Source organism: Odontomachus brunneus, unplaced genomic scaffold (genome assembly GCF_010583005.1).
Source record: "Odontomachus brunneus isolate Ranch 3 - 2012 unplaced genomic scaffold, Obru_v1 Obru_scaffold_001, whole genome shotgun sequence".
NCBI lineage: Eukaryota > Metazoa > Arthropoda > Insecta > Hymenoptera > Formicidae > Odontomachus > Odontomachus brunneus.
In genome coordinates, this window is record NW_022639451.1 from 3,377,657 (window position 1) to 3,402,071 (window position 24,415).

General features: G+C 32.1%; 1 protein-coding gene across 5 annotated transcripts in view; it reads right to left on the reverse strand.

Moving 5' to 3' along the window:
* Positions 1-24,415, reverse strand: part of LOC116840557 — a 149,532-nt gene that overhangs the window by 45,937 nt on the left and 79,180 nt on the right. For all 5 annotated transcript variants that reach the window (XM_032807390.1, XM_032807399.1, XM_032807409.1 and 2 more), the window contains 2 exons: positions 15,412-15,484; positions 2,917-3,146 (listed from right to left, as the gene is read on the reverse strand). In XM_032807390.1, the coding sequence (XP_032663281.1) occupies positions 2,917-3,146; positions 15,412-15,484 (303 nt within the window). The remainder of the gene's footprint in view (positions 1-2,916; positions 3,147-15,411; positions 15,485-24,415) is intronic.

The window sequence follows — 24,415 nt, forward strand, 5'->3', positions numbered from 1 at the left end:
ATATATATATATATATATATATATATATATATATATATATATATATATATATATATATATATACCACAACCTTTTTTTCAAAATAACCTATATAGAGTGTCCCATATGAGTCCCATGATTAGTAAATCTCGAAAGGAGTGAAAAAAGGTGGAATTTTGAACTAAAAGTTCCTTTTCCACTTTTGGCTCAAGCCATTATTTACCGAGTTATTAACTCTTGAAGTTTCCCAATGAGAAGGCGTGCTACTATATTACGCAAGTGCGTCGCGCATCGTGCCACCCCTTGTCCTTACCCGGGTTACATTGCTTTAAATATTACATTACTTAAATATTACATTACTTTAAATATTTGGTTATTTTTAAATTAAAGAATTGCATTTAAACTTTTTTTCTTCCACCTCAATTCCTTTCTAAAAAAAACCTGAACGAATAAATAAAAACAGTTAGAAATCGATTAATTAATTTATTTATTTCAGAAAATTATTAATACATTGTCCGAAATTAATGAATACATAAATTTTATTGATGTCCTATCGTGTCTTTTTACGTTTTTATTACTTTCTAAAATAATAAATTAATTAATTTAAATAATAATTAATTAATTATTTATGTATTTATTTTTTCAAATGATGATAAACGTAAAAAGATATAATTGACATCAATTCTTTATGTATTTATTAATTTCGGACAATGTATAAATAATTTTTTCAAACAAACTAATCAGTTGATCGATTTCTAACTGTTTTTATTTATTTATTCATGTATTAATGAATTTGGCAAAATCTTAACAGAAGCAATGTAACCCGGGCAAAGACGAGGGAGTGCGCGACGCACCTGCGTAATATGATAGCGCGTTTTCTCATTGGGAAACTTCAAGAATTAATAACTCGGTAAAAAATGGCTTAAGCCAAAAGTGGAAAAGGAACTTTTAGTTCCACCAAAATTCCACCTTCTTTCACTCCTTCCAAGATTTACTAATCATTATGGGACACCCTGTATATAAAAGCATACAAATCGCAGATTCATTGTGCACTGAGAGAAATTATCCGACAAAAAATTAACAAACGGATATTTCCGATCAAAATACTGATAAATTTTTATATCCGAGGATATCCAATTAAATTTAACCGAATGCTTACAATCATAATAGCATTTCACCAGATAAACTAATCAAAGATTTATGAACCGATATTTCTTATTGGATGTTTCCTCATCGGATACAAAAATTAATCGGTACTTTGATCGAACATTTGATCGAATATTCGTTTGTTAATTTCTTATTGAAAAATTTCTCTCGCGTATAATTGAATTGACAATATTTTCTATTTTAAAGAAATTCTGTGACAATTTTATTTTTTACGTCAAGAAAGAAGTCTCTTAAGAGTCGCAGCACAAAAATAAAAATTGCCTGAATATAAAAGCGCATAATTCCAACAACATACTTGTTTTGTTGGACAACTTGTTATTGGATGATGGGAGAGCGGCTGACTTGTCGTCCACCTGGCCTTCAAACATTTTTTTCTGGCGTAATAGATGGAGCGTAAAATTTTGACGTGTTATTTTCGGGTAGCGCATAATTATATAATTTCGTTGTTCGTTTCAGATTAAATGAGGGGAGGGGGGCTAGCTAAGCAGACATGCTGAATACGAGCGAGCGCGACTAAGCACGCCACGAATCAATATATCCGCGCGTGCCTGGAGCGCCTCGGCGCGAAACAAACACCATCGATCTTCTGACCGGCGGCGGCGCGAAGCATCGACAGGTAGTGAGAAAAATCCTAACGATAACGCGCAATTCTCTTAATCATTTCGCGCGTCCGGACGGCGCACGGGCAGAGAATGTTGCCGCGGCGACGTGTGCTCCGTGTTTAATCGCTCCATAGCCAACAGCGCGAACACCTCACACGTCGCACTTTGTACGCGCGCGATTTATATCGCGAATCGAGAGAGAGAGAGAGAGAGAGAGAGAGAGAGAGAGTATGATGAACGAACGATTTAGTTAAGCTGAGTCGCGCTGAGATGGTCAGCTTGGTAAAAGCATCAACGCATCAACACCTAATCCTGGATATTGCTGACTTCAAATTAGAACAGTCAAAGCTTCAATACGGGGCGAAACGTCCAGCAGCCGGCAATCGACCTGTTTTCGGCATTTTTGGACGAATCTCGTCAAATATCAAAGGTGTATGGGAATTAAGAAAAATACTAATAATAATAAATCCTCTTACACTTATTAAAAAAGAAAAACAAGTTTGTAGGAGCAATTATTTAAATTTATCGTGACTAGAACTAGAGGATGTAAGGAAACAATTTTATTCTAAAAGAAAGAATTACGACAATATATATCTTCCAGTTGCAATATCCAAATATTTGCTGCTATAAACTTATGCTTTTTGTAAAATAATTAATTACTTTATTTATCAGCATAAGGATATTCTAGCCAAATTGGCATTTGGCCAAATTAACATTCGCAATAAGAAGTAACGAATTATTTATAAGATTTAGAATTATTTATAAAATTAATTAAGCTGTTTTAAATTGCAAAAAATAAACAACCGTCAATTAAAATGATATATATTTTCACATATTTAATTTGTTGACCTATTAAAAATTCATTATGTAAAACAGATGTTTAGATACCGGTACATTCGCTTATTAAATATTCATTGCTGATATTCAATTAACTAACTTTTATTCTTAAAAATGGTTTGGTTTTTAATTTATATGTTAAGCGTGTAAAAAGATTCTTTTTAAGTTCTTTTTTTGATGTAGTCTTTCTTAATGTTCTTAACCAAAGTGCGTAAAGATCGGTATATCTTAATATAATTTAAGGATCTGTATTATTTGCACTAAACGTTAATTTGAACAAAAGGAAAACATCGAATCAATTGAGATTCAGGTTTGATTGACGAGCACTTACCTGGGAAAGGCGAGTCTGAGGTCGGCGCGGAGTTTATTCAGCAGCTCGCTGACCGACGTGAACTGTCTCAAGGTCATTTCGCCACTTCCGGATGCGTAACCGGAACTCGAACTGGTTGTCGACGGCAAAGTACCTTGAGAGTCCTGTACGGCCCCCAACGGACGTCTTCCCCATCGTCTTAGCGCGATCGCGTAATCCTCGGCGTTGTACGTGGGTGGTCTCAAGCGTTCCTGCGAACAGATCGATTATTTCATGCAAAGGTATCTTTAGGTGACGCGTTAACCAATATCCAAAAAATATAATCTCATCTCATTAATGGAATCCTGAGGATTTTCCTCTTGTATACGGCTTCAAGAGAGAATTCTCCTAGGATCAAAAGGAAAATATTCTAAGCACAATATTTTTAAAGCTCCTTGCCAGTCATAGTTGAATTGTGAATAGTTGTATAGTCATATGTTGAATTTGTGGCGTAAGAAGTGAGGAATAACACGCTGACGAAAATTGCGTGCCATTTTTAAATAAAGATAAATATGCACGAAAGAGCATTTGAGATTGTTTGAGCATATTTGTAAAATTGTTCGAAAGATATTCTTTTCCCCTAATGATCAATAAATATGATAAAATAAGACATGTGAAATGATGAAATAAATCTGTTTTGTTTGCATGCATTATTTCGCCATTTATTATATGACAATTTTTAATCATCAGGAGAAAAAGGAACTTTTGGATAATTTTACAAGTATACTCAAACACTCTCAAGTGCTTCTTCGTCCATATTTATCTTTATTTAGAGATACAAGAAGGCTTAAAGTTTGAGGAATTTAGTCTTGTTTGTCGCGTCTTGTTTTAATAAGAAGCCAATAACAGTGTAGGATCTAACTTGCCTTTAATTTTTCCATTTTGATTGTATATATATCTTGAGAATCTTTTTATTTTATTCGAGATTAAAACATTTCCAGTAGCTGACGCTCATCCTACTTATCGTTAAACTTTAAATTTTTAATTTAATAATTAATAAAATAAAGATGTTTAGAAAAAATGTTTCCTTACATCTTCAAGTTCCAGTTACAATATTCAAATAATTACTTTAACAAATTTGTTTTTTATTCCTTGATAAGTGTATGAAAGTTCTGTAAACGTTCTTAAAGTAAATATATTCGTTTTAATTTAAAAGAAAAATATTAGAATCCACATTTTCAATTAATAGTCCACTTTATTTTATAAGAAGAATGGTTTTTCAGTAAAAGTTCTCGCTTAGAATATGGGATTACAGAAAATAACATGTTGCAAATAAAGTTCTTTTTTTGAGCATTAGAATTTTTTTTCAATTTTAGAAGAATGCTTTCGAAATGAAATAATAAGAGAATCTTGCTAAGAGTAAGATTATATTTATTTGAATAAATATATGATCGTGCACCTAGAAAAATGTTATTTGAGATTACTTTGTAATAAATAAAAGAGGGGAACATTTAATAGAATCTTACAACTAGAGCTCTTCTTTTTTGAGTGTATCCCATGAATATTCGCCAAGAGAATTAGATGTCGCGGTTAAGTTAAACATTGAAAATAAAAAATACAATTGCTTCCGTGTAACAAAGTCCGTCTGAAACCACCGAATAACAATAGAACGGAACGTCTTCATTTACATTAAATTAGAATAGCGACACGTCTCGCGGTTGTACGCTATCGTATGAATTTCGAATTTAGCGCGGGAATTATTGCCGCTTGTGAGTATGAAATATTCATGTCGAAGGATACGAAGGTATCTCAGCTAATTTCACGGCGCTTCCGATCGTAAATCGATAGAATCATAGTGATTATCGCCTTTTCTCGCTGTTCATAAATAGCGAAGTGGGAGTTGAAGCTCACAGGAGGATGTGTATCGTAATCAAACTCGAATCGATAATCAAAATCAATCGTTCATGCCGTTCGATTTGCGTCAATTTACGGATATGTATATATAGATTCAGACGAACCTAAATAAGACGAACTTATGTAATTAAGAGAATTGGTACGTATCTCCCATAAACAATAAATAAATATGTTTATAACGTAACAACGTTGTGCGCTAACTTGTGTTAAGCATAACAGTAAACTGCGTTAATTTGTATTAATGTTAATTATAATCGTATTGTGTTATTATAATAAAATCAATTTTAATATCAATTTATTTTAATATTTTTGCTAAGTAGGTATTAGTATCATGAAACTGAAAACATATAGAATACATATTATATAAAAAGAAAAAAAGTATTATATAAAATATTAAAATATTATATAAAATATTATATAAAATATTAAAATATTATATAAAATATCATATAAAATATTATATAAAAAGAAAAAAGTATTTAAGAAATAAAAACTATTTATTCATCGCGAATAATAATAACGTATTTAAATCTAAATCCTCTTTTATTTAAATAAATAGAGTAATTGTTTTTTCGTGAAAAGCTATGGTACTAAGAGAATATCTTTTTACTTAAAAAATAATTGTTTTTAGTGTAAAAATACGCACATTAAAAAAAATATATATGTATGTTATAAACAGGGGAGAGAGTTGTGGATAATAACTAGTTAATCGGTTAAAAATTAAGTTAAAAAGTTAATAATAATTTTTAACCTCATTTAGTTAATTTTAAGTGAGTTAACTTTTAATTTAAACTAGTTATCTTAAAATGCATTAACTTTAACTTATTGACTTTTTTTTATAAAGTTGAAATAATTCATCAACATTGTGAACTGCTTACGAATACAAAATATTAAAAATAATATTAAAAATAATGTCAGTAGAAAATATAAAAAATGATGACAGCAAATATTCGTTAATTAGTAATGATTATGATAATATATAATAATTATACAAATTTTACGATTATTCTATGATTAAGAATTGCAAAAAACATATTGCTTTATGTAATTAACTTTTAACTTCGATAAGGTAGTTTAATATTTCAACTTAATCGTTAATAAAATTAATTTTTGCTTATGTAACTTTTAATTTAGCTAAATTAATTCTATAAGCCATTAACTTTAAACTTAGTTAAAAGAAGATATTGATTTACCTAACTCTGATTATAAATGTGTGTGTGTTTCATTTTTCTTTTAAATATGTTTTCTTTTCTGTACAAACTTACGTAAGTGAACGTATTCGCCTCGACCGTGACAATAAGAAGATGCACACATTCTGTTCCCTTTCTCGGTTTTCAGTGTTTCATCATCAAGTCGCGATTCTTATCGCCGTGTGTTTCCTCGTTAATACGCGGTCATTGTATTCCACACGAACAAATTACGTGAAATTGATTTACTTTCATGCTTACGGTTTATGAATATATAAATTATGAAGTATTCCGCTATTGGCGTACACGCGGAAGTGTGTATGAATTATTCAAATGAGTCAATTACATTGAGAATCGTTCCCGTAAGCACACGTACGGTTTCCCCCTCCCCGTTCCCTCTCCCCTGCTTCGATGCGGCGTGTAAGCTTATCAAACGGTCCAGAGCGGTTGGTCGAGTTCGCCTTGAATACTGGTAGCAATAAGCGATCGCCGGAGAATGTGTTCAGCGGTCGTCAATTAATCAATGGACCAAATGGAAGATCGCGCGTCATCCGAATGTTATCCCGGTCTCATTCGCGCGCGGACAACTTTTCACGCAGGCGTTAGCGCAGACATTATACAGGGTGTTCTGCAATTCGCGGAGGAGTCGCGATATATAGATTAAGTCAAATTGAACAAAAAATTTCTCTACCATTTTGCGAACAACCAATTTTAAGTTATTAATCAAAGAATATTTTTAAAATGCAAAGAAAAATACATTTTTTATTGTTATTTCTTAATAGCGCTTGGTATATTACATCACTGAAGCCTACATGATACCATCAGAGTTAAAAAGAAAATATTTCAGTGAAATTATTTATTACAAAAATATCAAAACATGAGCATTGGCCATTTTTCCTAAATTTTTAAAACAAGATGGCCATAAGGAATAGATGACCCATTTTATGTTCAAGATTCTGTACTTATTATTTTATAAAATAATATAAAAAACATAATTTGACATATTCATTTTAGTATAGGATATTTAATACATATTATTTGTGAAAAATATAATACACATATAAAATAGAAACTTCTATTACAAAACTTATATTCTAAATCAAATTTTTGATCAAAATACCCAGCAGCACAAATTCGTTCCTAGAATATCTCCCGATCTTCCAGTAGGAAAAATTGTATATTCGTAGAAAGTTCTTTTAAGAAGATTAATATTCTGGGAATATTCTTATGTTTTCAAAAGGACTATCTTAAATATTCTTCGGGAATATTCCCACATATATTCATAGAATATTCTATTCATGATTTAATTTTCGATCGAAGAATATTCTACACCGGGAAAAAAGTTTGTTAGAATAGTTGTTAAATAAAAAGGAAGATCTTTAATCCTAGAATATTTGTTGTGGTTGCTAATGTTGACTCTAGTTATTGCAATCTTTTTATAATGGTGTACCATTTAATTAATTCCATTTATAATTTGCTTGGAAAAAATCGCTGACTCCAGTAAGACTTGACTTGAAATCTTTAGTTCTTGAGGAACTCGCCTTACCTACTGAGCCACTGCTATTAACTAATGAGAACGACTATTATAATGGTATATGTGCCGTTTGCTTTAAGCGCTTATTCGCTTTCGAAGTATTCTTTATTAATGTACCGAAGTACATTATATTTAGTACATTACATTTAGTACAGAGTAAAAATTTTCAATTAGCTCTTTCAAATTTTTCAATATATGAAAATGAGTGTACCACATATGCTTACAAGATTATTTTCCGAATATTCGAATATACAAGGTTTCTTGAATATTTGAAAAGTCATTTTTGTCGAATATTCCATTAAACGCACATAGTATTATTCAGTTATAAATATTCCAGGTTAAACAGAGAAGATTCATATTCCTATAATGATATTGGAATATTCATTTCATAATATTCGTATAAGAAGATTTATAGGTCTTTCCACGAACATTGTGCTGGTTGAGTATATAAGATTATTTTTCGAATATTCCAATGTACAAAATTTTTGAATATTTCAAAAATCACATTCGGGTAATATTCCATACAGAATACATAATATTATTCAATTACGAATATTCCAAGTTACCATTACAGAAAAGATTCATATTCCTATAATATAATATTAGATAATTTAAGATTAATATTAGATATATAATTTAAGATTAATATTAGATATATAATATTAGAATATTTATTTCAGAATATTCTTCTAGGACGATTTATAGCATTTTCAGAAATATTCTGGGATAATCTGTGTTGGCTGGGCATATTGCACATAAGATTTAATTACTATAATATTGAAAATAATTTTTGAAATATAATATTGACTTTCGTTTTATAAATGTTAGAATGATAGTGGGCCATCTTACTCAAAATGTGAGTGAAAGACGGTTATAATAGTAAACAAACAGTAGAAATAAATAGTGAAAACGAAAATAAAAATGCATGTATTACAATTTACACACCTACTTTATGTGTCTAATGTTGATTGCGATAGCTTAACTGTAATTTATTCGACGTTAGAGCAAGTTTTAGTGCACACATGAGAAATTTTACAGGTAGTTGAAAATAAAATTATAGTATAATATTCATAATCTTGCTATTTCGAAAAATGTATGCACATACACTACGATAAATATCGATTATCTTTGTGACTGATTTCACAAACGTAATGTTTTGCAATAATTAGAGAAATTACAGTCTATGGCCATCTTTCCGGTATGGTCATAATAGCCGAGTTTATCCTATGATAGATGAGCTGTGATGGCGACATTTACTACTGTATGCTTATATATCAGATTAATTTGAATAAAAAAATCTTCTATTATTTTTCAAATGATGTTTAGTTATTAATTAAAGAAGATTAGTGTATTATTGTGCACAACTGTAAACCAATATAACCTCACATACAGTAATTAAAAAAAATTTGTACATTATGATACACAATCATGTAACAATTTTCTTTAATTAATATCTAAAAATCTATGTGGTCATTTGCAAAATGGTAGAGGACTTCTTTGTTCAGTTTGACTTAATGTATAAGTATACAACGGCAGATGGTACCATTGCAGCTCATCTATCATATCGCGCGTGATCATTCATCAATCTTCATTAATATTTCGACTATTATTGTGAATATCGCAAAACGGTATGAGACTCTTGTGTTTATCTCAATCCGCTCTACGTCCTCACGAGAGGTTGTGAAGGTAATCCGGGACACCCTGTATAACATAGCTCACCTACCGTATGGTGCGTGATCATTCACGAATCTTCTTTGATTAATAACTTAGAATTTTACGTGTTATTCGCAAAATGGTAAAATGAATATTTTATTCAGTTTCACCTAATCTACTTATACACCGCGACGCCTCTATAAGTTACTGAACATCTTGTACATCATTATAACTTTATATACATATATATAGGGTGTCCTAGACTCTCCTCCGCAATTTTTGTGAGAATATAAAACGGATGAACATAAAAGTCTTCCATATTTTGCGATATTTGTAATAAATCTCGAGATATTAATTAAAGAAGATCACGCGCGATATGATAGATGAACTGTAGTGGCACCGTTTGTTGTTGTATACTTATATATTAGATCAAACTGAATAAAAAAGTTCTATACTATTTTGCAAATGACAGCATAGATTTTTAGATATTAATTAAAGGAGACTGATACATTATCGCATATTTATGTAACAACTTTCTTTTATTAATAACTAAAAATCTATAACGTTGTGGTTATTTGCAAAATGATAAAGAACCTTTTTGTTCAATTCGACTTAATATACAAGCACACAGTAGCACACATAGCTACTACAGTTTATCCACCATATCGTGCGTGGTCATTCACCAATTTTCTTTAATCCTTTAAGTATTACTGGTATTAATAGAGACCACTTAGGATCGGGCAGTTGAAACCTTATAAATGTGCTTTTTAGAGTGTTTTTGACAATATTTCATTAAAAAAAAGTTACTAGAATATTCCATGAATTATGCGCCTTAAAGGGTTAATTAATACCTCTATTATTGCGAATTTCGGTACAGAGAACTTTTATGTTCATCTCAATCCGTTCTACGTTCCCACAAAAATTGCAGAAGAGAGTCTGGAACATCCTGTATATAGAAATTATGAAGGATGCGCGCTTTTAAGTTCAAGCGATTCGACGAGAAAATAACCGCGAGAGAATGAACGGGAAATCAAAAAATTCATTCACGACGTGGTCGAGTTCGCGCGGTCGCGTGTTCCCTCCACGCGGATATATCGTATTGTCGATGCAAAACCGCAGTAATAATCATGGCAACGCTACGCGGCATTTCGCGAACTATCGGCCACAACCGCAGTGTACGCGAACAAAAAAAAAAAAAATTAAGCACAAGGGGAAAAAGGTTGAGCGATTCAGATGCTACCTGCGGTAACCAATGGTAGCAAATGCTATCATTGAGGTGCTGCTCTCTGAAACTAAGTCGAAATGCTTCTGGTTGAAAAAGAATATCTCAACAACAATTAGTGAGTGTTCGTTTGATATTTTCGTTAATCCTTTCGCATCTTGTTGTTTCTCTGATACAATACATACTCCAAATCGATCCAGTAAAGAGCTATGTGAATCACTTTGTATTACTCTACAAGTTCAGATCAAGTAGAAGTTTATACCAACTCTATTACGTTTCATATACTACTGTGTCCAAAAAGTAAGACCAATTTAAAATTTTTTTTTTAAATCTCTATTTATTACTCCAAATCTATTTCGTCGCCTTCAAAGTAATATCGTCGCCCTCAGACACAATATACTTATGCCAACGTTTTTTCTAACCCTCGAAACAGTTGTTAAAGTCGATTTCCGGAATGGCCTTCAAAACTTTCTTCGATTCAGTTTGTATCTCTTCAATCGAGTCAAAACGGTGTCTCCGGAGCGGTCTTTTGAGTTTAAGAAATAGCCAGAAGTCACACGGTGCTAAATCAGGTGAATATGGTGGTTGTGGAACGATATGGGTCGAATTTTTAGCGAAATGGTCTCAAAGAACCAATGCAGTGTGAGATGGTGGGTTTATATCTATCACTGCAGTGTGGGTTTATATGCATCACGTAATACGGTTTCCAACCGTAGGGTTGGAAAAAACGTTGGCATAAATGTATTGTGTCTGAGGGAGATTACTTTGAAGGCGACGAAATAGATTTGGAATAATAAATAAAGATTAAAAAAAAAATTTTAAATTGGTCTTACTTTTTGGACACAGTAGTATGTATTACACATATCAAGACATCATATACATAATAAAGTGTTTATTATTATCGTTATTATCTTTGTTCAACGAATCCCCAGCGTCGGGACGGTAAGAGACTCGTCATCCAATGACAATCACATTCGTGAACCACGCTCGCTCATTAATTAGTCCACACACGAGTGCTGCTCAATTAACCGACGCTTAACAATACCGTGAAATGCCGAGGAATAACATTTTGACGATACAATTATCGGACCTCGTTCGCTGGCACTTTCGATGATCCGGTAATGGACGATTTCGATAAGAGTCATTAGTCTCGCGTGTGTTTTTATCTTACGCATTCCGCGCAATTTAAGTGAAATCGCGAATCTCGGTCCCGGACTTTCCCGCGACGATGAAATGCCTTCGGGGTCACGCACGCTACATCCCGTCACAGTCGATCTAATTTCGAGCTCATCCGCGCGCGCGCGCGCACGTGTGATTTCCATTTTCATTCCGTCGTCGGAATCGAGTGATTTCGATGCCGGCACTCGCGGGCAAATCTCGCGCGGCTTTCACGCGCGCCGAAGTGAAAACGCGCGCGTACGCGATCACGCAGAGTGCGTCGCAGCGTCGGGGCGATTTATCGGATTAATACGCGCGATAAGCGGCGCGCTCCGCGATTAATCAGATCGGCCATGAATAATTATGAATTATCGCTATCACAACAGACGATTAATCAAGCTGCCCGGCGATAAATTCCGAATTGCCATTCGTTACGTGAATTGTCGCGACGTGTATTGATACTCGCGGGATTCTCTCGCAAGCGGACAGATTCAGTTTTGCAGATCACTTCCTCCCCTCCCTCGCCCTCTTTTCCTCCGTCTATTAGCTAATAACACAAGCCTGCAAAATTGGAGATGTTTAAAGTTGATTGGGATCTGACAATGTTTTCTTACGTAATTTTTTGCGCTGAATCCGAGTCCGTCTGCAGAATTGCTCTATTACATCAGGATTTCGAGATATCCTAACTTAAAACTATCAAAAAAACCGTTTTTAACCATATTTTATATTAAATTAAAAATTAAGAAAATTTTTTTTGTCAAATCCATCAACGGTATCATTTACTACTATACGGCCTCCTCAAAATCTTTTGACCAAAAAAATTTTCTCAATTTTTAAGTTGATTTAAAATATGCCTGAAAATGGCTTTTTTGGCAGTTTTAAGTTACGATATTTCGAAATTTTGATTCGAAACTCTGCGACCAGATTCGGATTCAGCGCAAAAAATTACGTAAGAAAACATTGTCAAATCCCAATTAACAAAACCATGCAGGTCTGTGTAATTGCAATGTTAGTCGCGCGAGCCCACGATAAGACACAGTATTTCCAACGCCACAAACAGGGTAGCGAGTAATTAATTACTTATTTCATTAATTGACGTGTTTAATTAACGACCAATATAAGCCAATGCAATTGGAGACCATTCAATTAACTATTAATCACAATGAATTTAATTAAGCACCGTTCGATTGACAATTGTTATGAACGAAGGGAATTAAAGATCGTTCAATTAATAATTGAACTTGGCAAATTTGATTAAAGACTGTTTAATTGATTAACTTAGCCGGTTAATTACTTAACTACTTATATAAGCAGTTGATTGACTGTTTATATAAGTAATTTATACTTGATTGTAAATAACTACAATACTTCAAAATTAAATATACAATATATTTGAACGTTTAATGTGATGTTTTCTATTCAAAGTAAACAACAACAATTAATAATTGAATTTACTAAACTTTTAATTTTAATTGAATTTAATTAAACTTTTAGTGAGATTTGAAAAGGCAAATAAGGAGCAAGCACAGAGTGGGATGATAAAATATCCAGCATGTCAAACGCATGTATCGAAATTTTTTCTTCGATTATCGTACACGGCGAATCAATCTTTCATACTTAGACCGATCCTTGAGTCCTAATTTTTTATATATATATTTTAAAATTCCCAAAACCCCCATTAAATAAATGACTCAGATAGATTCATTATGTATGTTGCGAAAAAACTGTCTTCGCCAGGACTCGAACCTGGAACCTCCCCACTTTCATATTAATATTAAAGTAATATTAGTATTTAATAGCTAAGACATCTGTGCTTGCTCCTTATTTGCCTTTTCAAATCTTACTGATAGTTATTCAAAGGAGCTTTCTATAATTTCGGTTTAATTAAACTTATATAAGTATTAATTGATTATTTATATAAGCTTATATAAACGTACAAACTTATATAAACTTATATAAACATTCAATCGATTCAATCGAAGATTTCTGAGTCGAAATTTTGGTCCAATGTTAAACTTTCTACAATGTAGTAGGAGCTAAGTTAGCAAGGCAGGTTTAATTATAATGATACAATTTACTTCTACTTTGATTCTGATAATATCCGAAATTTCCCTTTTCACTTTTTTTAACGTCAAAATTAAATAGCCTTTAATTTAACCCGCAAAGTTCATCAATTAGCTAAGTTAGCAAGGTAGGTTTAATTATAATGATACAATTTACTTCTACTTTGACTCTGATAATGTCCGAAATTTCCCTTTTCACTTTTTTTAACGTCAAAATTAAATAGCCTTTAATTTAATCTGCAAAGTTCATCAATTAAACGGTTTTTAATTAAATTTGTTAATTTTATTAATTTTATTTGCGTGCGTTTTTCTTTTTGTGCTTGACCTTCAATTCTTTCTTAACTGTCTGAACTTAATTTTCTGAAAAGGACTCAAATCGGGTCGAAACGTAAATTTATATATTTATATAATTGTAATATATTAATTGCACTTTTTCACCTGTGCCTGGCTCTTAAATACTCTTACCTCTAATCCTTTTATTTTGTGTTTTTAAATTTGTTAAATCTAATTATTAATTGTTGTTTTTACTTCGAATATAAAACTTTAACGTCACATTAAACATTTAAATATTTAATTTTGAAATATTGTAGTTATTTACAATCAACAATCACCAAACTGTAAGAATATCCATACAATAATTTATATTTGAAAAAGGACAGATCTTATATTTCTATAAGCTATATTTATAAAAGTATTAATTTTTTTACTTTTTTATTTTACTTTATCATTCTGTCCATGTCTTTTCTCTTCCATTCACTCTTTCTACGCAAACTCCCTTCTATTTATTTGTGTTTCCACTTTGAATCACAACTCGAATTATTTACGAAATTGAAATAGATTTCAATTAAGTACCAGAAAATTTTCTATAGTTAGAATAAGAATGGAATTCCTAATTGATATCGCATACAATGCATTTACTTGGAGCAAGTTTGGATAATCTGATCGGAATCTATGCTGTGCATAGAAATATTTGGCAAATTTTCTTACAACTACCGACTGAAAGAAGCGCGAGTTTTCATAATATTTCTGTGTAGATTCTAGATAAAGAACCTATATATTTTGGGCAAACATGCGATTACCAATTCGATATCATGGCGAGATAATCAATTTTGGGACAAATTTGGGTCTTATAATCGAGATCTGTATCTGAAAAATCTTGAGAAATTTCTATGGAATTGTCCTTGATACCACAAGGATCTCTGATACTACAAGTATCTCTGTTAGTAGAAGTATCAGACGGGAGAATATTCGCGTGTTACTGTATACGCGCGCGATCAAGTTGTACACGCGTGTGCCGTTAGCGACAAGGTCAAGGCGGAAAGTGACTTTGCTACTTCAGCTTGAAAGGCCAACCAACCAACCAACCAACCAGCCAACGAAGCAACCAACTAACCAGCGAGCCAAGCAGCCAGTCAACCAGCCAGCCAGCCAGCAAGCCAGTCAGTCAGCCCGCCAACCGTTCTCTTAATGTTCCATTTCTTGTCGCATGTCAACTGAGGAGCCGGGGTGATGGAGTTCTCACAGCGTAGAGGAGCAAAACAAGTGTGCATCGGCTGCGTCGCTGCTGCCGCCCCAGCTTGCCTCCTCTATATTTACTCAAAGCTGAAAGATATGCTAATCGAAAACATCCTGGCTCGCTCGCTGGCGTGCGTGAAACGGCCGTTTAATGCGACTCGAGTTACATCATAAAGTTTCCGCGCCCGTTTACACACGCCCTAGCGGACCGACACGCGACACAATCGTCTTCTCTGTCTCTCTTTCAACGTTACTTTGCCGGTGATTTACTTAACATCGTTTCCACCTTACCTTTTCCGGCTGCGGCCCCCATGGCTTCACGACCAACAGCTCCTCCTCCGCATTCGGCGCCATGTCCGACTCGCTGGGAAAACAGAAACGGAGAAACTAGTTACTAAGAGGTAGTGAAATCAGAAATCTCAGCTCGTTTGGTTCGGAAAAATTCAGATGACAAGAACCAGATATCGTTATGCAAATCTTGTAGCGCAAACTGTAATCGAGTTAAACTAACTAAAAATCAAATCAGATCGACAATCGTAGATACTTCTGATATAGATGTTTGAATATCAAAATATTCATTAAATATAATCGTATATTTAAAAAAAATTAAATAAAAAGAACCAAGCGTCAGGGTTGTGCAAATTTTCTCGCATAAATTTCATTCGAATAAAATTGAATCTAAATGAAATCAGATTGATATTCTGATATATAAATTTCAACATCAGCATAAATTTTGAATTTGTGTCACAAATAAAAAGAATATTATAATTTTCATGAAGGAATTAATTGGTTTGTTTCTAAAAGTAAGTTAAATAAATCTGATGATAAATATAGCCAATAATATGTTCTGAGTCAGGATCGTCTCATTTTGAACTAAATCTCCAGTTTGTGTCACAAATAAGAGATTAAGAAGAGTATAAACATATTTCTGAGAGAATCAAGTTAATTAGTTTGTCTCTAAAAATAAATTAAATAAATCTAACGATAAATATAGAACAATAATATGTTCTAGGTCAGCTTTAGTATTATTTCATTTTGAGCTAAATTTTGAGTTTGTATCACAAATATGAGATTAAAAAGAATATCAAAATTTTCCTGAAAGAATCAAGTTAATTAGTTTGTCTTTGAAAGTAAATTAAATTAATCGAGTGATAGATATAGTCAATAATATGTTCTAGGTCAGTTTTAGGATCGCCTCATTTTGAGATAAATTTCAAGTTTATATCACAAATAAGAGATTGAAAAGAATATCAACATTTTCCTGAGGGAATTAAGTTCGTCTGTGACGATAAGTTCAATTGATTAAATTCAAGTTATTTCGATGATTTTTTTTTATAATATAAAGAAAATATAAAACTTCCAAAACGAATCCACGTAAACTCGGGTATTATGGCCATACTGGAAAAGATGGCCAAAGACTGTAATTTCTCTAATAATTACAAAACATTACGTTTGTGTAATCACTCACAAAGATAATCGATATTTATCGTAGTGTATGTGCGTACATTTTTCGAAATAGCAAGATTATGAATATTATATCATATTTTTATTTTTGACTATTTGTAAAATTTCTCATTTCTCAATTTCTCTCCTAAACTTTACTAAAATTTTCTGTAACGTCAAATAAATTACAGTTAAGCTATCAATGTTAGATACATAAAATAGATATGTAAATTATAATATAACATGCATTTTTGTTTTCGTTTTCGCTATTTATTTATAAATACTATGGCTTTCACTCGTATTTAGGTAAGACAGTCCACAATCATTCTATGAACATTTATAATATGAAAGTCGTTATATCTCCAAAATTTCAATATTACAGTAATTAAATCTTATGTGCAATTTATTTTAATCAAAAAATTGCATTTAGAATTTAAGTTTTGTAATAGAAGTTTCTATTTTATATGTATATTTTTCACAAATAATATATATTAAATATCCTATATTAAAATAAATATGTTAAATTATGTTTTTTCCATTATCTTATAAAATAACAGGTACAAAAATAAGTATCATTAAGGCTCTCTATAGATAACACCTAGATTTTGACAGAAATAAGGCTATTAAGAGCCGATGCTAGATGTTTTGTGCAAATGTCTATGAAGGTGAGGATAATAATGTTTGTAGTGTCAAACGCACGCGCCGAATTGATACACGGAAAAAATCTGCTACATATGGACAACTAAACATAATTTGCTGTATTAGCCATCTTTTATTTGCTGCAGGAGCCAATTTCCTTGCTATGACAACAAGAAAATCTGCTTCTGCAACAAAAAAAAAAGCTAAAGCAGTTAAATTAGCAGTTAAATTAAGCTAAATTATGTTTAGTTGTCCATCTGTAGCAAATTTGCTACGTTAGCCATTTTTCTTGTTGTAGGAACATATTTTCTTGTTATCATAGCAAGAAAATAGATTCCTGCAGTAAAGGAAAAGTAGCTAACACAGCGAATTATATTTAACTTTCCATATGTAGCAAATTAATTTGTTGCTGCAGCAAATTATTTTTTTCCGTGTAGGTACAGAAACTTGAACATAAAATATGTATGGGCCATCTATTAAAGTTATGACCATCTTATCTAAAAAATTTAGATAAGATGGTCGATACTAATGTTTTGATATTTTTGTAATAAATAATTTCAATGAAGTACTTTCCTTCCAACTCTGATGGTATTACGTACTGTAGACTTCGGTGAAGTAATGTGCCAAACGCTATTAAGAAATAACAATAAGAAATGTACTTTTTTTACATTTTAAAAAAGTATGGCCACCTTATCCGAGTTTACCCTACACCCTGAAGCAGATAATAATTGCGTACACTCTGAAAGAGATAATAATTGCACGACGCGCACAATCATGTTGACAGATACATGTTGTTCCGATTAAAACGCACCTTCGGCGGACGCGTCGTACTTAATTAGAGAAATCGCTCCGTTAATTTCCCTTATACGTTTTTCCCCGGAGAATCGCGAACGTCGAGCGATCGTCCGTGTCGCGGAACGACGCGCGCGGAATTTGCTTCGTGGTGTTTTCAAACGGTACCTCACTCACGCGGTGCGTTCCGCCAGGACGGAGCGGAGGCGATGGCGCGTACCAGCGCCGAGTGCATTATTGTAGCAGCTTCTAACTAGAAATTTTCATTTCACCGACCGTGTCGCCCGATCGTTCCACACATCGGGTCGCTTCAAGTTCCGAGCAATAATTCACTTGAGCTTCTTTCGTTTTCGAGGAGGTGCGTGTAATTAAGCTGTAGCTGTATCATAAATCAATCTTTTTTAGGAATTTTTCAAATATTAACAGCATATTGATCGGAACACAACCGATACGTATGTGCAATTAGAAAAAAATTAGCCGAAGCTTTGAGATAATTGAAGTCGAAGTTAGCATTATTTATATGTATCAGAAGTATGAAAACGTCCGATATCATGTTTTCTACTGAATTACTCTTTTACGGTTTTAACGAAAAAGACAATAAAACAGACCTGTGGAAATATTATGAAGGAATTACAAGATCGTTGAGCATTCAGTTTTCAAGAAATTAATATATAAAGTACGCAAATCATGGTAACGGTTGAAGTATATGACAGCTGTAATGATTAATATTTTAATTAATATTTAAAGTAACTAATATTTTATGCATTTTTTATATTTTCTTCGGTGCTTGATTAAGGGGACTGGAGAGTCAGATTGCTTGAAAATCATGCTTGCTCTTTCACAATTTTTTATGACAAACTGAATGAATATGCGAAAATATTATTTTGACGTTATCGTGTGAACCACTATAATAGAAATTGAGTAAAAATTAACAAAATTGCAAATATCTTAATGGAATATTATTAAATTTTCAGTTCTTTTATAGTAAAAAATTAATATTTCAAAATTAAATATTTTCATGAATTTGTCAGTAGTTCACACGATAATGACAAGCTTACGGAAATTTTCTATCTAAAATTCAACTTAATTGAATCACCGAGAGTCAAGATATTACAAAATGACGACCTTGAAAAGAAAAACGAAATATATTTTAACATGTACCATACACTTATATTGACTATTTGATCATCAAAATTATATTTTCCTTCTCTTAATATGTTGTATAAATACATGTCAAAATAATACTTTTGCATATTCATTCAGTTTGTCATAAAAAATTGTTAAAGAACAAGCACGATTTTCAAGCAATCTGACCCTCCAGTCTCCTTAAGTATTTTCTTAAAGATAAAATGGTTAAAAATGATCTTGAAAATCTATAATCAATATATAAAAATGCGAAAAATATGAAAAAAGTCAACGTCACGATTATTTCTCTAGTGCGTTAGTGTGCATTTATTCGTACGTATGATATATTAACGTATGTATATTAAAACATACGTCTAACACGGACACTCCCAATTAAAGATGTTAATACGTCAAAGCGCGAAAAACGATTATTTCTTAATAGGCTTTTAAACATTATAGTTTGATTGATATTCACTTGTTACAGTGTCATAACTGTACATAAAAAATCATATTTACAAACATTTAGCACAGATTTTTTAGAGCTTTTTCGTGTTATATAAACTATTACTTTGGTTCGTAGGAAAAAAATTCAGATGACAAGAAGCAGGTATTTTTATGCGAATCTTCTAGCGCAAACTGCAGTCGAGTCGATTAAAAATCAAATCAGATCGACAATCGTAGATCCTTTTAACATGGACGTTTGAATGTCAAAGTACAGTCAACGATAAAGGGTTAATAAAATTTAAATATAATTGTATATTTTAAAAAATTGTAAATAAAAAGAATATAACTTTCTAGCGATATCGTCATGAAACGCGAACTATTTCAACCTATTATTGCGTGCACATATATTACGATCGAAGAATTTCTACGTATTTTTAATTACATTGGAAAAAAGTCGTGTAAAAAAGACACAGTAGCGACTGTAAACTTCAGTGGTCGAGACGATGTTCCCTCGTTCTCTCGGGAAATCTCATGCGCATTATTTAACATACGGAAAATATCGCGCTATTTTCCTCCTTGTTACTGTTACATCGAGAAAAAGTCGGTTAGGAAAAGCTAAGTCTCAGAATTATGCAAGTTTTGTTGCGCGTACTGCAATGGGGTTAAACTAAAGAAAAATCGAATCAGATTAACAAACTGTGACGTGGGAATTTCAGCTACAATATTTAACAAACAATAAAATATTTACGGAACTGAAATATAGTTGTATGTATAATATAGAAGTCCTTTCAATTACAAAAGGTTCAACTAATTATACAATTTAAACATGTAAATAAATAAGATTACACTTCTGATTGAAAGATTAAATAGTTTAGACGATAAATAAACTTAATAATGTATCGTGGTAACTTTATGATCGCCTTGTCGAATTAAACTTTAAACTTAAGAGATTTAAAAACGATGAATTCTGCTAGAACAATTAGGATAGTTGGACGTATACAATTTTGAAATTAAGTTTGTTTAACCCGACATGAATTTTTTTGACTGGTCTTTGTTTTATTATAATCTACGTATATATACACGCACAAAACCACATACTGCATTCAAGTAAATGTGTGCATTGAGAGAAAAATTATATTAAAATCAACAAATATTTCCTTGGGTGCCATTAACATATTTACTTAAATCTACATTTTTTTATTTAAATCAAATATTGTTTATCTGATTTAAATAAACAATATTTGGTTCAAATGAAGAGAATGTAGATTTAAATAAATATGTTAATGGCACCCAGGAATTCAAGGAAATATTTGTTGATTTAATTTTTCTCTCAGTGTGTGCTTCAAGTCTCATATTATTTATATATCGTTTACAAATTTATATTATATTATTTATAAATCTATCATAAGTTCATCATAAGCATCAAATTGATTTACAATACATTCTGAATTCTAGTGATATCATTACCGTATCTAATGATGTTAGATATATATTTTTAGATATCTGGTGGATATATTGATATCTAGTGATATAGTGATATTAGGATATTTAATGTCTTAAGTTATTAAATTAAAGCAAGAATTTGCTTGCTGGATAGAGCAATTTTTTCTTTGATTTGTAAAATATTAGCAAAATATACTCCATACTATGGAATATATGATGATGATTTTTTCCTAAATTTGTATTGTGATGATTTGTATTGATAATGATTTGTTTCCTAAATTTGATGAGTATATTTTAAGACTATATATCAAGAAAATATTTTTTATTAAAGATAACCATTACTTGAAAGAAGGCAAGTAAACTGAGTGAGCACTTTTCTTGGCAATAGAATGATATTTTCCTGTGCGTACACACAAATAACTATATACTGCATTTAAATAAATGTTGCTTGTTTCAAGTATTTCATGAGTTTACATATTCGCAAATCTATTATGAGCTCGTCATAAGCGTCAAATTTATTGAAAATACATTATGAATTCTAGCAGATTTAGTCAATAAAGATTTATGTCAATAAAGAATATTAAATTAAAACAAAAACCCGATTAACTTACTACATAATCTAACGTTAAAACAATTCTTGCTTTAGTAAAATTTTATAGTATTCTTGTAAAAATAATAAATTCTTTTTTTTTACATACGTAACGATAATGAGCTTTTCTCAAATTGGTGATGAGTATATTCTAAGATTATTATCAAGAAAATATTCTGTATTGATAAAATTGTGAAGATAAAGTAAACTAAGTAATCACTTTTCTTGGCAGTAAAATATTTTTCTATTCGCGTACGCTCTTCATCGGGACGCTCATCGAGATAAAAGCTCTCTCCAACAAACAAATTAGATTGGTGCAAAAGTGGTCATTTCTCCATTGAATTTTCTCATAGGAAGTTTGAGTATCAAGAAGAAAATAGAATATCTTCGTTAGATGTTTAAAAATACCAAGGAAATTGTCAATTTCATTTGTAAAAAAATTAATAATTCCTCGAAATAGGACAATTTCGCTTTCGTTTGGCAAACATGACAAGTCCTTTGTACCAATCTAACGCAACGAATAGCCGACGACGATGTTTCGCGCGAATGCATTTCGCGCCGCGAGGTCCACGATAATTCCCGCGCGATAAAATGGATTTCACGCGGACGGATTACTCGAGGTAATCCTGATTGCATTAGCGCCGCGAGAGCCCGGCTATCGCGTCGCGGAATGATTGCGTTTCGTACACCTCGCCCGTTCCGTGTGTACGCAGATAATCTTATCCGTCCTGATAGAGGCCAAACTCGCCCGCGCTCGCGAGGCGCTAGATATTTCACGGTCCGGTGACGCATAGCGCAATCATCGCGCTAGACAACACACTCCACGAGGACACGGGGCACGGACGCTTAGTTTTCTAGGTTACCCGCGATAATAATGGGAACCACGATCCTGCCGCGGTCACGATTGCCGTATGATGATCGGCGTATCGATGGCAAACCGACCGGATCGGAGACGCGCGCGCGCCTGTAACATTTACGAGATCCTCGCGGCGTGACCTCGCCGCAAACAGCTAGCCCCAGCCAGCCACCCGCCGTGGTCGGTTACCGTAATTCGATTTACAAAGAATACCATTCCGCGATAATGGCGTGCTATCATAATCGGCACGTGGAAACGCGTCCGCCTTCGGATCTTGCCGGGGACGCGGAGACTCCGCGATCCCGCAGCGCCCCAGTGAGAAATGACTTGTTGGTCGACGTCGAAAAGACGTCGTAATTGTCAAATAGACGTCGATTCGACGTCTTTTCGACGTCGATCGATAAGTCATTTCTCACTGGGGCGCGGCGACATTAGTGCCGTCAATATAAACCGGGTGTTTTCTCTCACACAGGTTTGGCTCGAAGCCAAAAGAAATCATCATATAATTGTCTTCATATGAGTGTGTACTCTTTGTAAATCTGCGTGTTAAGATAAGGTCGAAAGATAAATGTAAAGGGAGGAATTTTATAATAAACATTACTATAGAATTCTGTAACCAAGAAATGGAGATCGACATTCTGTAGTAATTCACTGTTCTTTTATTTTGAATAAAAGGAAGAGGAGAAAAGAGCCTTTAAGAGCCAAGCACAGATGTTGTAGTGCTATTTATGTGTAATAAAATGCAATTAATGGCTCTTAAAGGCTCTTTTCTTCTCTTCCTTTTATTCGATTTATATCACAGAACCAATTCTTTGCTTTCTTTTTTAATTTTGATTCTTTTATTTCATATATGCTACTTACACAATTAGGTATCTTGTAAATGTTAAAATTTTCATGTATCACTCACTTTTCTTTGTTATTTCAACGTAAAATTAACATATTATCGATATATTATTATTTTCGTAATATTTTAATCTGCTATATTAAGGTCAACTTAATAACTTAACGTCACTTAAAAATGGAATGTTATTTTAAGTTGTTTTAACATAGTTATTAGAAAAAGTGACATTTTTTGAAGTCACTTTAATATTAACAACAATTAAAAAGCGAGTCTTCAAATCATTGTAATCTTAACCGAATTTATTAAAAGAAAATGTTTCTACTACACATTATATATAAGTTAAAGTAATTAATATTATATGTGTTAATATAAAATGAAAAATAAGTTATAACGCGTTCACCTTTGTATACATTCATATTATATGTCTCATCGACATTTCTTACGAGTTATTTTAACTATTCTTATGCATATCTTCTTTTTATTATTCTTTATATTATTTTTACAAATTGAGCTTAAAACCAAAATAACAAACATGAATGTAACAAAAAAAATCGGTGAACATCAATTAACATTCCTAATTCACCGATGAGTAACACACCACCAGTGAATTATTTTTACAAAAAATTTAGAGTAGATTTTCTGAGACATGTAAAAAATGTTAAAATTAACATTTTATTTTCTGTATATATCTTAGGAAATGGGCGGTTTTTGCCCTAAAAAATATAATTTAAATTATACATATAATCTTATATGTTCCTTGGATCGTTGAATAGTATCCATCATTTTTATCCGTTTGAATCAGTGGGTAAGCGATCAAAATTTGCCTCAAAAGGATCGAAATAAGTCATTTTTAATAGCAATTCGGTTAGGGATAATTTTGTTCCAATTACTTAATTGTATTATAGTTTAGTTTTACAACTTTTTCAGTGAACATGCATTTCAAAATACTTGGAGGAAAAACACTTCAAAATTAAATACTTCAGAAATGTTAAATCTAACAACAAAATCAACAAAGTATATACATTATATTAATTTTGCTAGATTAATTTTGTTAGATTTACTAGATTTTAAAGTGTTTCATTTTAAAGCATATTTTCTTGATACTCAATGAAAACAGTTATAA